The sequence below is a fragment of the Trichomycterus rosablanca genome, chromosome 21 (genome assembly GCF_030014385.1).
Source record: "Trichomycterus rosablanca isolate fTriRos1 chromosome 21, fTriRos1.hap1, whole genome shotgun sequence".
NCBI classification, from domain to species: Eukaryota; Metazoa; Chordata; class Actinopteri; order Siluriformes; family Trichomycteridae; genus Trichomycterus; species Trichomycterus rosablanca.
In genome coordinates, this window is record NC_086008.1 from 7,609,521 (window position 1) to 7,626,672 (window position 17,152).

General features: G+C 39.0%; 1 protein-coding gene across 4 annotated transcripts in view; it reads right to left on the reverse strand.

Moving 5' to 3' along the window:
• Positions 1-17,152, reverse strand: part of arb2a (ARB2 cotranscriptional regulator A) — a 220,545-nt gene that overhangs the window by 16,958 nt on the left and 186,435 nt on the right. Inside the window, exon 10 of one of the 4 annotated variants that reach the window (XM_063017894.1) lies at positions 16,880-17,109. The exons of 2 other annotated variants lie outside the window; for them this stretch is intronic. In XM_063017894.1, coding sequence (XP_062873964.1) covers positions 16,918-17,109 — 192 coding nt within the window. In that variant the 3' untranslated portion in view covers positions 16,880-16,917. Of the gene's footprint in view, positions 1-16,879; positions 17,110-17,152 lie in introns of those variants that run through there. One more of the 4 variants, XM_063017895.1, reaches the window with a different exon arrangement.

A 17,152-nucleotide genomic window follows, 5' to 3' on the forward strand; every position in this document is an offset into this window, starting at 1 on the left:
TGACGTGATTGTGCAGACCTTTTACTGACGATGTCGGCTGCCATCTGACACATGTGCCTGCCTAAACACATACTCACACCCACGTAGGACACATATACTCACCATGACCTGTGGCCAGATACAATTAATCAAAATTATATCAGCAATCCAGAGCAAACCCAGGACAACATTATTAGAATAGTGTGTGTGTTAGAGGTGAGGGTCAGAAAACTCTCTCAATCCTGCTCTATCGACTGAAGAGGCAGAAGTCAGTGAAGGGTGCAGCAAATAGAATAAATAGTCAATATGTTTTCACCTGTCAGGAGGGAGGGAGCGCTTAAAGAGAAGCAAACTTTCACCTCACAGCATATCATATTGATCAAGGGATGTATCAGCAAGCCAAAGACGGCATAGTTACTGAACCCCATGAAATCAGTCATAGATAACATTGTGTGAAGACATTCAGAACGGGTGTAAACGTTTTTCTGGTAATAAGTAAAGGAAAGTTTCTGCACTAAGGAAATAAAATAAATAAAAATTGATACAGGAAATTGATTTAAGTGAGGAAAGGCATCTACAACACTGACACCAAGTTGGAAAAAGAGTATTTTTAGTGTCATGGTAGACTGTAGCCCAGACCCTTATTCCTCTTTTACCACAATTCACATATTACAGTAATTACATGGCCTAGCATCTGTCAAACCCAGACTGTATCAGCCTGTCAGATTATCAGATTTGTTTAAACTGCTCAAAGGTTTTATAGTGTTGTGCTTTACATCACAGCTTTACATTACAGGTGATGTTAGGCAGTGAGCAGTTCACATTGCTACAAAAGGGAGTTTGAAATCCCATAGTAAGTGTTGTGACTAAAAACAACTGATTTTTACACTGTGACCACATTTGCAATCAGTGTTCCTGTTCTTCAAGCCTGTGTGTGCTGATTTATAGCTGAACACTTGTTTTTTCTACATTTCTACATCACAACAAGAGCACTTTTACATGTCTGGGGCAGCTTTACCAGGACAAAATGTTGTTATAAGTAAACAGGGGTTTCCAAATACTTAAATACAGAATTTGACAGATTGAGTATTGTCAGCCACTAGTTACTGTACCAATCTACCCTTTTCTAAACAATATATTATATATGTACATCTTATCTTGTTAGGAATAAAAAATTGTGATATTCTTAAGAAAAAGGTTTTAAAATAAACTAAAATATTGTCAGGTTGCTGGCTCAATTCTGTAGTAAACTTGTAACAACGATGTAGATTTGAATGGTTTAACATGCACAAAAAAGTGTTTTAAATGCTTTTTATACTGGAGTTAATAAAAGTGTGATCATCTTTACATTTAGCAGAGCAAACAATAATTCAACATTACCCATTAGCAAAAATGTCAAGTTACATACAACCAAAGAAAAATATACAGTTATACAGTAACCAAGTATAATAACCAAGAGAGAGATAGCAGTGTGGGAGGGAAAAATCAGTTCATAATTCATTAGTTTTAACATAAACATTGTTCTGTTTACTATTAATAATTTATGTCTGCAAGTTCGATCTGTTGTATCTGTGCTCGGCTGCTAAGAAGGATAATTTTATGTAGTATTGGTGGCATAAACCACGGCAATTCAGTAAATGGCTTCCTTCAAAACTCTCACACTTTCCAAAGTAACACTCCCCCCAAGCCTCTACTCAAGGCTTAAATGCCTCGTTAATCCCTCCCTCTCCCCAACAGCACTCACAGCCATCAATCCTTGCCCAAAACGGCCAATCGGATTGAGTTTTATTGCCATCCGCTTTAGGTTATTGGGTTGCTGCCGCAGTTTGAATCCTTGTTTCATTCCACGTTTTTACGACCCTGACCCCGAGAGTCTCAAGAACTCTAAATTGGGCTGTTTGATGTTCTGAAATGGTATAATGGTACTGTGAGTCTGGACTGGTTTATGGATGATAAATTTGATCAAGTGTTTTTACAAGCTAAGGTATTTTAAACTTTATTTCCAAAAGATTTAAGTAACTTTCCAACCATGTAAATCCTCTAGATTTAGGGTCTCGTGTAACTTAATATAATTCCCAAATTCAGTTTTTACCTATTACTAGGTTTGGATTTGTTTCTACATGGTGTAGCATAAAATATTTAGATAATTGGACACATTATTTTTTATAAACATAAATAAAACAATGCATTACATAACATTTGCATATTTATTCATTTTAATTTCTTCCAATAAAGCCCTATACATTATTCCTGTTAGTTTCTAGCAACTAGCTAAACCACAGTTGTTCTGGTGCTGGACAACAAGCAGACCATGATGTGCAGCCTTACATTTGGAAACAGCAGGTGAAATTGCAAGTTGCCATTATATATCTATAGTATATCTAACACCTCCTCTACAAATAAACTGAGCTAATGAAATGTTTTGTTTAGAGAATGGGTTAACTTAGTTTTACTTGTTAGAAAATATGCAATTTGACTAGTCCTTGCTTTTCATTTGTATATTTTTTAAATATTTAACAGATGTTTGTTTATTAGTATTTTAACATGCTTATGTTTTACACTTTGGTTCCATTCATAACAGGACAGGTAGGCCAGGTCACACATGCTTTATCAGTTCAAAGTCAAGGTCAAACATCATTAGAGGAAATGCTGCATCTCCAATTCACCGAGAGACCATCACCAATTCCACGTGAGAGGAAACCAGAGTTCCTGGAGAAATCCCACACAGACACGGGGAGAACATGCAAATCCACACAGAAAGGACCTAGACCACTCCACCTGGGAATTAAACCCAGGACCTTTCTTGCAGGAGCAAGAGTATGAAGTCTTTACCAAATCTCCAGTCTCCACAAACTGTTTCAGCATGTACATATTTCTCCACTCTCAGAGGGAATATGTGATCTTGCTCTAACTTCTATCAGCCATGTCTTGTGTATTTTTTATCTGATGTGAATGCTTTCCATTCCCCCCTGAGCAGAAACAAGTGTAGCCAGATGACTGAAAGAGGGTTACAGGAGGTCTCGCTCACCTCTCATAATCCCTTGCTTTGGCTCCCATTTCCACTCTAGCATTAAAACTGCATTTTTGTGCCAAAGATGCAAAAAGCAAGGCAAGATTTACATCTGTAACTGGGCAAAAATCTGTTTTTGGTCCTACCAAAGCACAGCAATATATTATAACGGACTTCAGTCATTAAGAATAACCTTATTTCTAAACTCCCATTAATAACCAGAGTGTAAAGTTACAAGTAAAAATGCTCCCGCCACCACTATAGGTTTCACTATAGAATTCACTCTTGAAAGTAGTTGATCATTTTTGTTCCCTTCTATAAGCTCTCAATTACATCAGGACACAATTAGTGGTAGTCATTTCAAACACCTATTATAATAAAGTGGATCACAAAGTGCTTAAGTTAATAGCATTGAGTAGTTTTACTTATTGTCCCATTCCATTATTGCTACAATTTAATGGCAATGCGGTGGTGTCTATGGCTGTACTTAGTGCAACACTAAAACAGGTGAGCTTGAGATGATCTTTTGTACTTTTCTTTTTGAGTTAGAGAGAGCACATTTACCCAACTATCATAAGTGAGAGAAAGCTGGAGTCGTCTAATAGCAGGTAGGTGAAGAGTAAAAGCTAAATAAAAATTTATAAATGTTAGCACGTAATAGTAAGTATTGATTTTTTCTGTCTTCTTTATGGAGCTCGGGATTGAGCTTTATGGTGGGAGAAAGGCGAGGGTACATTTTAGCTATAATGGAAGGATCAGGCTTTTATAGGAAAGTGCATCACTATACTCAGCGTGTGAGCACAGGTGTAAGTGTTGAGCGGTTCTACTTCTTTGTTTTATCAAACTAATGTACAGTGAAGTCATGATTAGAACAAGACATACAGTGACTTACAAACAAAAGATACAGAACATACAGAAATTACTACTAAAGTAAGATTAGGAAAGTCAGTAAGCACGACAATTTCATTCAAGAGAAGAGAGGCAATGCAGCTGTATCATAAACGTATTATTAATCTATGAATGAATGTATGAAGTATTTTGTATTACTACACTGAATTGTTTTACAGTATTATGCACTGTATAGGGTAAATTACCCAAACCATTCAATTACTAGTTGACACTAGTTTATGAAACATTGTGCTTAAACTGTTATATTAATCAAAAATTATTCCAGTTACAATCACTTTATATTAGATTGCAATAAGGATCTGTCAAACATGCCTGTACTTTTCCTGACTTGGTGACAAATGATATAAAAAATTAACTTGTTTATGCAAAGGTCATTAAAATAGAAACTAAAATCACTGTACAACTGGAAAACACTCATCAAGAAAAACTGTCAGCAAGCAACTGTTGCATTAATCTACATTAATTATGTTCTATAATTACCAATATTTGCAAGGGTCACAAACACCCAAATAACACCCAAGATTCTCAATTATTTTTTTCTTTTACATTTTATGCCATTTATGTTTCAAATTTTCACTATAAAGGAAAGCAACATTGTGCCAAAAATATTAAAGCATTAACATTCTGCCATGTCACTTAGCAAACACAGCTAGTTTTTTAAATGTTATTTTATAGTATTTATTTAGTTATTTAGTAACACGTTTTTATTATTATTTATTTTCATTACTCTTATTATATTATTACACTTACACTTACTTTAGGAGCAAGAGAGAGGCGAATATAGCTGAATGTGAAAGCAAATGAGCGTTTTAGCATTTACGTACTCACACACTTTCCTTACCACTTATCCAATTAGGGTCGGGGGTGGGGGGTGGGGTGAGGTGCTATCCCAGCTTTTCAATGGGCGCAAGGCACACAGTAACACCTTGGACGGGGTGCCAGTCCATCGCAGGGCAGACACACATACACACACCCATTTACCTATAGGGCAATTCAATGTCACTATTTAACCTGACTGCATGTTTTTGGACTGTGGGAGGAAACCGGAGCTCCCGGAGGAAACCCACACGTAATATGCAAACTCCGCACAGAAAGGACCTGGACCTTCTTGCTGTGAGGCGACAGTGCTACCCACCAAGCCACTGTGCTGCCCTGTTTTAGCATTTACTTAAATAAAAGCGAAATATAACCAAATAAATAAAAAACTAACAAGCACAAATTACTGAGAAAGATGTTTAATCTATAATATATTATTATTATATAGAATATACAAATACTATAAAGGTATTTAGCCTTGGAATCCCGAAACCAGTGCCTAATGCATTTACCAAACAGTAAAAGGTAAGATTACTCACAACCTTTCTGGCTGTGCATGAATAATGAACCAATTAATATATTTTAAAATGTAAAATTTACTAGTATTGTAAACTAAATAAAACCATTTCTGTAATAAAAGACAAAAGATCAATTGAAAAGCTTCCATAATGAATCAAAATTCTTCTGCAGGAAGGCTGATAAAAACGTCAACTGTAGGAGTTGATGAGAGACACAGAGTGAGACCCAACCGCCTTCTCAGAACGAATGTTCATGACCTTCTTCCAGGGTTTAGTGACCTGGCTAATTACATCTTCTTGGCTATAAATGATGGTGTTTGTAAAAGTGAGAGAAGTGGGGGGAAAAGGAGCAAGAACTGAGTGGGTGGATCAAGCAAAAGAATCAAAATACACTTATTCTTCTCTGTGCCTGATTGTATTTTGCTATAGTTTAGTAGAAATGAGCAGTCTTATGATGAACTTTGTCATTTATAAATGTATAAATACAGTTTTCTCTACACCTCTTTTTCATGTTCTTACACCCACAAATCTGCCACCACAGAGGTTTCAGAATTGATACTGGAACTCTAGAGCCGGTGTGTTCCCGGGTTCATGGGCACACAGGTGTTCAACACATGCACCTGTGTATAAATACACACAGACGAGCTGTCAGATGTAACCCAGCCAAAGCTGACCTGAGATTGGCCTAAGCACACCTGTGCCATTCAAGCTGGACAGTTGATGTGCAGACGTACAGGGTGAGGATTGCTCTACAGCAGCGGTCAGGCAATATGTAAAGAAAAATGTAGGGCAACATGATGGCACAGCGGGCAGGATTGGTGCTGCACAGATCCAACAACCTTCAGTTTCTCTCTGTGTGACGTTCAGTATATATTTCATGTGTGTGGTATGTGGGACATCCTCTGAAATCCAAACAGTTAAATTGCCCTTAAGTATAAGTGTGAAGTAGTAAGTGAGTGAGTGTGTGATGCCCTATGACAGACAGAAGCTTTACTGAGGTTGTATTTCCCTACGCCTGCAACTCTGATCATGATAATTGATATACTGTATATACACTGCTATATACTTTACATTCAAAATCTCACTATACCAGAATCCCCAATTTTCAACTGACTCAATCACAGCAAAGATTATAATTAAGTATAAATCAAGTGTGACCAATCCATAATACACAGTAAGACTCAAAATAACCCATTCCCTTAATAAAACCTTATTAAAATCCCCAAGCCAACTTATGTTTGTTTTTAAAACAATTCTCAGTAGAATTTCTACACAATCACACATAATATTAAGCTGAACTCACAACAAAAGGTCACAACTGTGTCTGAGGAAATTGGAGAAGGAAGGTTGAGAAAGGCCAAGTCTCGGGTGGCTTTGCACTGGGCTGCACAGATAACAGATTTTCTCCCCATGCTAGCTTGAGCAATTATCAAAGCCAATCATGGCCACACATGGGAACCTGGAATCTTTCCTAAGCACAGTGCAAGACACATGGAGAGGACCAGATATGAACTAATACACATCTGATATGTCTATATTAGACTCCAGGACTGACTTGCATGATTTTTGATGTTTGAGCTTTTCAGTTCAATGTAAAGTGTCTTAATATAAATACCTGTGAAATGCTGTGAGTTATCCTGCTTATGCCTGAGCACCTACTGCCAAGCAGTGCCTCTGTTGTACCCCAAGTCATAAATACAGCCCATCCTGGTCTGCTCAAGAGACCTCATAAACGCTGGCAGAACCCAGTTGGTTGGGGCTAAATAAAGGTCCCAGTGAGAGGAACAGTCTGCAGTACCCAGCTAATCCCATTAAATCAACGGCTGTGCCAAGAGCCAGGGTCAGCCAGAGTGCCACGTCACTCACACACCTTTGGCACTGGCCAGGACCTGTGGATGAGGGGAAAGGTCAACAGGACCTAAGTCCAAGTTGGAGGGGCTGGGAATGTGGTCCACTAGCTCAGTGGTAGATCCCATGGGCTGGTAGTAGATGGAGTAGGTAGGGGACTGCAATATCTGGAATGCAATGTGGCGATGCTACTAGCGCTTGCTGCATAAAGTGGATTGGCTGAATGTGTTTACGGAGGATTGCATTAGCATGCTGGTGGCCAAAAGCCACATCCATCCCTAGCAGGGTCAGCCAAAGTGTGAAGGGGCACCAGAAGTGGCAGAATGTCAGTCAGTCAGGCGCAGTGAGAGATACACAATCTCACACAAGCAAATACTAAGTACAGGTTATAAACACACCCCTAAGTCTTTTCCTTACAGCCATGAATGACATCCAACGGACACCAAACTGACCACACAGTGACTGTGGTAATTAAGCTTGTACTTGACCCCAGTGGTAAGTACCTCCCTATGTTAAGACAATGCAATGCCTAGCACGTTACCAGCCATCAGTGAAGCGTCCCATATATTTCCTGTTAACCTGACTCGATCCAGACACATATCTCACAGGCACAACTTTAGGATAGTATAATGACTAGGCCACAAACAAAGCTACAATATCAGAAAATAGCCAAGCTTTGCATCTAATGGGCCTCCTAATTAGAGATGGAAGTACTAAAATATGTGTCCAACATGACCACCCAGCTCTTTCTAACAGCGAAGAAAGATAATTAGTGCACAATGAAGAATATTTGTCTCGTATGACTTTGTCTCTAATGCAAATTCCAATTAATTGGTGCTACAAGATCTATTTTTATTTTATTTTTTAAACAATTAAAAATGTCAAACCTAGGCCATTGCAATCAAGACATTTTGGCCGGTATCCTTCCTTAATTACACTGGATAAGTGCAATTCCAGCTAATGGTACCCCCTTTTCAGAATAAGCTGCAGTTACTGCTTATTGTTGATATAATTACTGACACACTGCAGCAGTAATATAGGTTTTAATACCACATACAAGGGGGATCAATACTACAACCACTGTTCCAGCCAAGGGATGTCTATTTTGTTGATTCCATTCATCAAATGGTGCACCAAAATCCAAACAGAGATGTGTCAATTCTATTACAAAAATTGCATTATAAATTATATGAGTAATGACAATTCAGTGCAGCATCTACATTAAGTTTGATTTGACAAATAAGCTGATAATGTTATAGAATGAATGATTTTGGACAAACTTATATAACAAACTTATTATAATCACATTGATAGATGATGTATTATAAATGCTAAATTAATAAAACACTGTATTCAAGTAAGGAAGAAAGCCTGGTCTGGACCTAATGAGACCCCCTACACTTCGTGGTTCTCTGTACACATACAAATGTACCAGCTGACATGACTTTGAGCTAAATTGCAGCATAGCCATTGGGAGGTGCACTTGTCAGTGTGCTCTTAGTGCTGGTCTCAAGCCCGGATCAAAATGAGAGGGTTGCATCAGGAAGGACATTCTATGTAAAAACTGTGCCAAATCTGGTACGCAGACCAGATCTGCTGGGGCAACCCCTAAGTACAGAATCAGCCAAAGAGAATAATAATAATAAAATAAAAAAAGTGGCAGTGAATTTATAAAAGTCTCCTAGTAAGTCTTCAAAACTACCAAAAAAATGTATAACAGTATTATCCAATACGTTAAATCACACTGCCTAGCCTTGTGACACAAGATACAGGAATGACCTGCAAAACTGCTTAACTCTTGTAACTGAAATGCTGTAATTACATAAAACGACAGTAATGAAGATATGCATTACAAGACAAAGGTAAACCAGAAAATCTGAACCATAAAACTATTCAGTGAATCAGATTCTCATCATGTCTCCAGGAACTCATTACCAGAAAAATCAATACACAGCATTCATTTACATGAACCTGTTTACACTCTGAACACATTCCTCCTCTGCTGGATATGTGAGCTTACAATGATGATGACGACTGAGCAACTGCTGAATTTAATCACGCATAAAACAACAACGAGACATGCATAATCAAATGCTCTTCCCCATAACACAGAAAATTGACAAATGCAAATAATTCTGCTGTATTTTTCAATTTTTTCCTAATATGCAACAAGAGCTTTACAATCCTAACAAGTCTGGGTCCTGACCTGCAGAAATTTGATGTTAAATAAGTAATATGAAGAGGTGAGGTACAAAAACCTGGCAGAGTGTAATCCACTTTCAGGAGAGTGTACACATGCCAGAGAGCCTGGTGCTTTGGCAGGGCAGATGAAGATATCAAAGTGGGGGAGATGGAGCAGACTGTGCATACTGAGGAGGCATGGGAGGAACAGAGAGGAACAGAGAGAGCAAGGGGAAAAAGAGAGAGAGATTGAACGAGTATGTAATAGAGAAAGTGAGAGAGATAAGAGTGAACGAGAGAGAGAGAGAAAGACACTGGGTGCACCCAGAGCAGCTTACTGTGCAAACAGGGCATGGTTTAAAGCTCCACATGCTGTACCCGGAGATGTATTCCTCTCTGTCTCCATCTCTTGCCATTTCTGTAATTCCAAGGCCTAAAAGAGCTCTTTTGCACGGAGCACGCAAAGGGGACCCGCTGATAGCATACCGGTCCAAGGTACGTGCAAATCCCATCACAATGTGATCAATTTTTAATTTTTCTCACTTTATGCCTGTTGGCGCTGTCAGGAACCGAGCCTGGCAGGGGAAAACCAGGTGTGAGAGTCTGAAGCTTTGTTTTGCTCTTTTATAATAAACTCTCATGCGCAAAAACATGAATTATGTTCACATGAAAATGCACTTTACACCCCGATATCACAGAGACATCTACGTAGTTAAACAGTACTAATGTAGCTATTCAGAAACATACATTGAAACACATAACAAACCAATGGGAATCAGAAACTAAAACTGCCAAAATACGAGGGTTCTTCAAAAAGTTCCTGCACTTTTTTTAAACTCTATTTATTAAGAATTTCAAAAACAAATGACATCACTTTTCTACATAGCCACCTTCCTTTGTGATGCATTTTTCCAGCGTTGAACCATTTTAATGCCATCAGCAAAAAATGTTTTTGGTTGAGCCACTGATGCTCCGCTGCTTTCACATCAACATCACATGAAACCCTTCTTCCCCTTAAAGCTTCTTTGAGGGCCCAAAAAGGTGGATATTAGGTGGACTATGAGCTCTCTTTCAGTCTCTCAGACATGACCAAGAAGATCCCTCGTACTAAAAATAATTTACTTAGATTTAATTTGTATGGCTGGGCACTGATGTTGGTCAAGAAAACTTCAACTGAAGTTCCGGTTCATTCCAAGGCTATTCATGGGGCTGAGGTCAGGACTCTGTGCAGGCCACTGGAGTTTCTTTAAATAAAGCTTTTATTCATGTCTTTATAGACCTTTCTTTGTGCACAGGGGCACAGTAATGCTGGGACAGGAAAAGGTCTTCCCTAAACTATTGCTGCAATGTTGGTAGCATATAATTTCCTTGATATGATTAATTTAATACACCTGTTAGCAAATGTTGTGGTTGAAATGGAATTCAAATAAATTAAAAAATTAAAAGAGGTGTCTCAATACTTTTGTCCGTAAAACAAATAAATGTGCATTATCTAGACTGGGCAGGTGCAGGAAAAAGCTTTAAAAAATATGTTGTGGTCAGGTACACGTAGTAGGAATTTTTCTAGAGACAGAAATAATGAAGGGCCTCAGCCAGTGCACACCTACCCATTAAAGCGGTTTTACCAAAATACAAAAGTTAAATATAATATTAAGTATAAACAATAAAATAAATGGTTAAAAATTTCATCCAAATAGATCAGGTGTAACAGAAGTAAGCACAAAAAAATCAAAGCATCTATACCATGCTGGTATAGCCATCATTAATGAGTTGCGACTTCCCATCGGCCTGTTTGTCTCGCTCTCGTTTTTTTTCCAAAAGAGGAGGTGGATTGTGGAAAGTCGATTTTCTGCGCGGCGGTGCTTGTCGTAATTGCACCGCGAGGCGGCTGGGTCTGCCACCACTGACATCGCTGGTGAAAACGAGCAGAAAATCTAAGTGTTCCATATCAGGGAATATTTTTACTCTGGCTAATGTGACTTAAATACCTTGTTCCACAGTCGAGTGGGCTGGCACCTGCTGCATAGGAACTGGCCAATTACCACACAGTCGCTCTAATTTTCTGATTCAATTAGGATGCTTCAGAGCTTTGCCGTCTAATTGCAAACTACTTCACAGTTACCTCTCTGATTAATCGCTGCCCATCTGCGAGCCATCCCAGAACTTGGTGGAACAAATTTGTGTATTTTAGAATGCCAAGAGGCTGGCGAATCGGAGCCTGCTAGGCTGCCTGAACCTTGCTCCTCTGGCACCCTGAGTCAACGCAAAACAGGGGCGCTGATTGGACAATCAGTCAAATTATTTACTAAGGCACGACAGCCTGCAGAATGAAATGCATTCACAGTTCACAGTCATGTTCTAATGTAGCTTAATGATTCAATCACTAAAAGAAAAAAATAGACCAAGCATTAAAAACGTCCATGTGTATTTCACTATGTCTGGAAATTAATAACTTAATTTGATAACCTTTAACTAAATCCTCCACATTAATATGTCTCTGTTATTTATAGAGCCTGGTATGAGTGTGCAATAATGCAAAAATATCCAATTACAATACTTGTAGTCACATGATGGACACTTTTTCAAAAGATTAACAAAATACCTGCCCACACAATTGTGGAGACATATTATGAAAAACCAAGTTCAGAGATATTTTAACATGTATATACACACAAGTTTTTAATCAAATAAACGAGGGCAGCAATGGAACTACTGGTATGAAAATAGATCATGACTTCTAATCAGTAGCTGACAGTGTTGGGAAGGAGCACTGCTACCAGCGCTATCAGATTTTAGATTTAAGTGACATGCAAGTGGTTAAAGTGCTGTTGGGACATTTTGCAAAATGTAGTAAAAATAAAAATCAGTCATTTCCAATATTTATTTGACCAACTTAAGTGTGTTTTTTTTTTAACCTTAAACTGATTGATAATTTTCTAACAAAGTGTGTCACCAGGTGTATATAAAACACCATGACCCAGACTTTGGTGGTTCCTCCATTTACACCCATTCATGATCCCCTCACCTGTAATCAGGTCTGACTGCTTGTTATGAACTGTTTCACAATTTTGTAACTTAAATATTCTATAAATGTTTCTCTTCTTATTTGGCTCTATCCCAACTTTTTGGGTGTGTGTTGCAGGCATCAAATTCAGCATTTATTTTTATTAACAAAATACTACCAAATTGGTCAGTAAAAGCGTTGCAAATTTCTTTTTGTTCTTTTGTCAGTTAAGTAAAGGCAGTTGTAGCCTAGTGGTTAAGGTACTGGGCTAGTAATTATAGGGTTGCTGGTTCAACGCCCACCACTGCCAGGTTGTCCATGTTGGGCCCTTAAGCAAGGCCCTTAACCCTCAATTGCTTAGACAGTATACTGTCACAGTACTGTAAGTTGCTTTGGAAGAATATCAAACACATGATGCGTTCTGTAGCATCATTACTTTGCTTGAATGATTGCCATTTATCTATCTTTGCTTATATAGCTGAATATGTAGTGCACTTCAGAAGGAACATGAATAATTTGATGTATTCTGTGTATCTGGGGTTGTTATGTAGTGAGTTTTATTTGTTAAAAGGTAGTTTTGGTAGTTTGCTTGTACCTTCCTCACTCATCTTTAAAATGAGTTATCACACTGCTGCTTAGCTTCAGTGACACTATATGCCTTGTTAAAGTAACTTGCCAAACACCCGACTATACCAACAACACTTAGAAAAGTGTATCGAAGATAACAATACACAACATTGAAGATTTTTTTAGCATCTTATAAGCTTTTTCAAGGGACACCAGGTCAGCTGACGTACATAAAGTCAAAATGGAAAAACCCACAAACACAGCAGGGCTTCATTGTCAAAGCTGTAACACTGTGCCCAACCTGACCCTGTAGCCTTTCTACCCACTAACACATACCTACTGATATTCTCAAGGACAAGGACACTGGGGTGTTTACATAGCCTTTACACCACATTACATCATCTCAGCCACTAAGCTTTCCACATTCACCAAAACAGCTTGGCACCCAGGTTGACCCAGAGGGTAAAAAGGTTCCCGGGCTGCCTACAAGACATTCATTTTTATTTTTCTCCCCCTTCCTGTAACCTCAGTAAGAAGGTACAGGGCAAAAACAACAGTAAGCATATTGCATATCGTTGCCAGCAGTTCTGTAATGATGTATAAGCTGGAGGCTGTGGGAGAATATAATTCCGATATGTCAGATCTCTGATTTGGCCACAATTTGCATGGTTATAATAGCTTATCGACTGGCTCAAGGTTAAGGGAGGCCACGGCAGCCGGCCGTAATGACTGCACACTGCGAGTTTATTTCAAGCTGCTGGGGCTCGCTCACCCGAGCCCGTTCGTCAATATGCAATTTTGATAGCTCCATCTCCCTTTGAAAACCTATGACCACTATAATTCTATCCCCCCCTCCTACTAAATGATTCATGTATCACACATATATTTCCCAAACAGATCAATAGAGGTGTCAAAAATTAACCTTAAAACTGAGAAAAGTCAAATCCATAGACTAGGTTTATTGATCATGATATTTGAACGAATCTAAAATACCTGGACCATTCAGAATGAAATTACATATCTGAATTTGCTGGTGAATTAGCACTTTATCCTATTAAAACACAAATAGAATAAACATTTCTTACAATCTAAAATTCATTTTAATTTCAGGACATTCAAGAATACATATTCAAGAAGACAACCTACCGTACTGGAAATCACAATTTCAATATATTGATATCTAAGAAACAAAATATCCAACTGTATTTTTTCGTAGCCCAATTTTGTCCTTGTAAATGTAATTAAATTAAAGTAAATAAAAAATTTGTAGCAGGTGGATCAATAAATCGTGTTTTTAGGGGTGAGGTATATAGTCAAAAATATTCATTAACAGTAAATGTGATTTTGATATAAGAATTGTAAACAATGTAGACTGAAATCTTGACTAGTAAACACATCCTAATATTTTGTAGGACCCCCTTGTGCCACCAAAGCAGCTCTGAAGGTGTCCTGTAATATCTACCACCACCATGTTAGCAGCAATCCTGTAAACTGCAAGGTGGGGCCTCCATGGACTGGATTTGTTTGACCAGTATATGACACAGATGCTCAATCAGATTTAGATCTGTGGAATTTGGAGACCAAGTGTACCACTGGGATTCCGGGTTCAATTCCACAGCAGGGTTATTGGCGGGTCGGGGGTCTACATACAACATGATTGGCTATGGTAAAAGATAGTTGCATGAGCTACATTTTTCAGCTCTGTGTTAGATATTCTACAGCTAGATCATATTTACATGAAAGAACTCACGTAAACTCCTTGTGATCAGTTTAATGGAGGTTTAAATCTTGCTCACCTGCACCATGCTTCCTATATAATATACACGGCCCTGACTGTGGCCAGTTTTTCTTTTCTTTTCTTTTCTTTTTAAAGCCAGAGTAAATGATCTACCTCATTACCCTGGTAAAAATAGTGCCTAGTTCTAGTATCACATACACAATACCCAACAAACACAAAGGACCCAGACAGAAACATGTTTTGCTCCTCCATAAAACCCTCAGTAAATTGGTTTCTGCTGCTAGAGTACAGTATGAAGCAGGTTCAGATAAGTGGTGGTCGTCTCTGACAGGAAGCTGATCAATTTCGCACACGAAGTGGTTAAAAACATAATTATTATCTGACCTTTGACTATCTAACAAAATCCACATTATCAGCGCAGGGACCTGACCTTAGACTTCCTTAAATGGGAGAGTATTGATTGTCTGTGCAGTGCAGACAAACACCTCACATACCATGTCTGGGACAGCACATAGAGATGAGAGACAAGCTGACCAAGAGCTGGAGCCGCGGCAATTAAACACACACACACAAACACACACACACACACACACACACACACACACACACACACACACACACACACACACACACACACACAGAGAAGTTCACTGAGTCCAACACTAAAAAAATTTTTTTGCTCGCAACAGTACAGCATCAGGTAAAACCATTACTGGGTGTATTTTCTAGGCAACAATTATATCTATATCAATTATATCTATATCTATATCTATATATCTACAATTACTGACTGTAGTCCATCTCTTTCTCCGCATGCTTTGTTAGCCCCCTTTCATGCTGTACTTCAATGGTCAGGACCCCCACAGCGCAGGTATTATTTGGGTGGTGGATCATTCTCAGCACTGCAGTGACACTGACATGGTGGTGGTGTGTTAGTGTGTATTGTGCTGGTATGAGTGGATCAGACACAGCAGCGCTGCTGGAGTTTTTAAATACCGTTTCCACTCACTGTCCACTCTATTAGACACTCCTACCTAGTTGGTCCACTTTGTAGATGTAAAGTCAGAGACGATTGCTCATCTATTGCTGCTGTTTGAGTCGGTCATCTTCTAGACCTTCATCAGTGGTCACAGGACGCTGCCCATAGGGCGCTGTTGGCTGGATATTTTGGTTGGTGAACTATTCTCAGTCCAGCAGTGACAGTGAGGTGTTTAAAAACTCCATCAGCACTGCTGTGTTTTATCCACTCATACCAGCACAACACACACTAACACACCACCACCATGTCAGTGTCACTGCAGTGCTGAGAATGATCCACCACCCAAATAATACCTACTCTGTGGTGGTCCTGGGAGAGTCCTGACCAGTGAAGAACAGCATGAAAGAGGGCTAACAAAGCATGCAGAGAAACAGATGGACTACAGTCAGTAATTGTAGAACTACAAAGTGCTTCTATATGGTAAGTGGAGCTGATAAAATGGACAGTGAGTGTAGAAACAAGGAGGTGGTTTTAATGTTATGGCTGATCAGTGTATGTCTGAATCTCATAAAACATGAAGTTCTTTAACTTTGCTTGACTGTTTAGTTATGTAAAATGGATTTTGTGTTAAGCCTTATTTGTCTAATTAAAGCACACCAAGACAAAGGGCCTGCCCCCCATGTATAAGTCATCTACCCAATACTACAAAGCATGCACCACATCATTATGAGGACCTCTTTTATCAAGTGTATTATGTGTTTATCATGACTGGACACCTTAATAAATGTCTATAAATGTCTCTTAATTTCATTTTTGTATGAAAAGAATAAATAAAATGTTTGGTGGGAAAATATAAAAGTACAACTTTTTCTTCACACAGGCAATGTTTTATTTCTTAGATCCTGTACTGTATCATTCAGTCTTTTCTGTCCCCCAACTACAAAATGAAGCCTTATAAAGATATTATGAGGCGGTGGGAGGGAAAATGACCAAAGAAAGAAGAGCGATGAAAAAAGAGAATATCAAAGAAAATCATGGGAATTAGGTAGGAGTGGCCCTGGGCCGTGGGGTCAGTATAAAGCTAAGGCTTTTCAGACTGCCACAGGCACTGAGCTGGAACTAAGTGAGGCCAAGCAACCGTGGGCCTGGATGCCAGCCAGAGGCGGGCGTTCCTTAGGGGGCTGCATAGAGCCCCTTCAACTTTCTCCTGCTTTCACACTAATGTTTTCATCAACACCAAAATAGACAGAGAAAGATACCCTGAAACACCCCCACCCACACTTACACCCTCACCCACCAACCCACCCACCCACAGACCACAAGCGAGAGAAACAGAAATGCCTTTTTGCAATTGGACAACTTTGGCAGTTATGTTACTGCATACATTACACACATTTTAGCCGAACCACATCTGAAGAGAGGGGGGTTAAATAGAGACACAATGGGCCCGAGAACCGCTACTTTGGGGCGATGACTGAGAAACAAAAGAGGCCTGTCAGACGGGCCAGACAGCTGTGAGCTGGATGTCAAACTGCCTCCTCGGGCCACCATCTGCTGACACTGCCAGATGACACAGAAAATAGGATTACAGTAACAGCAGAGG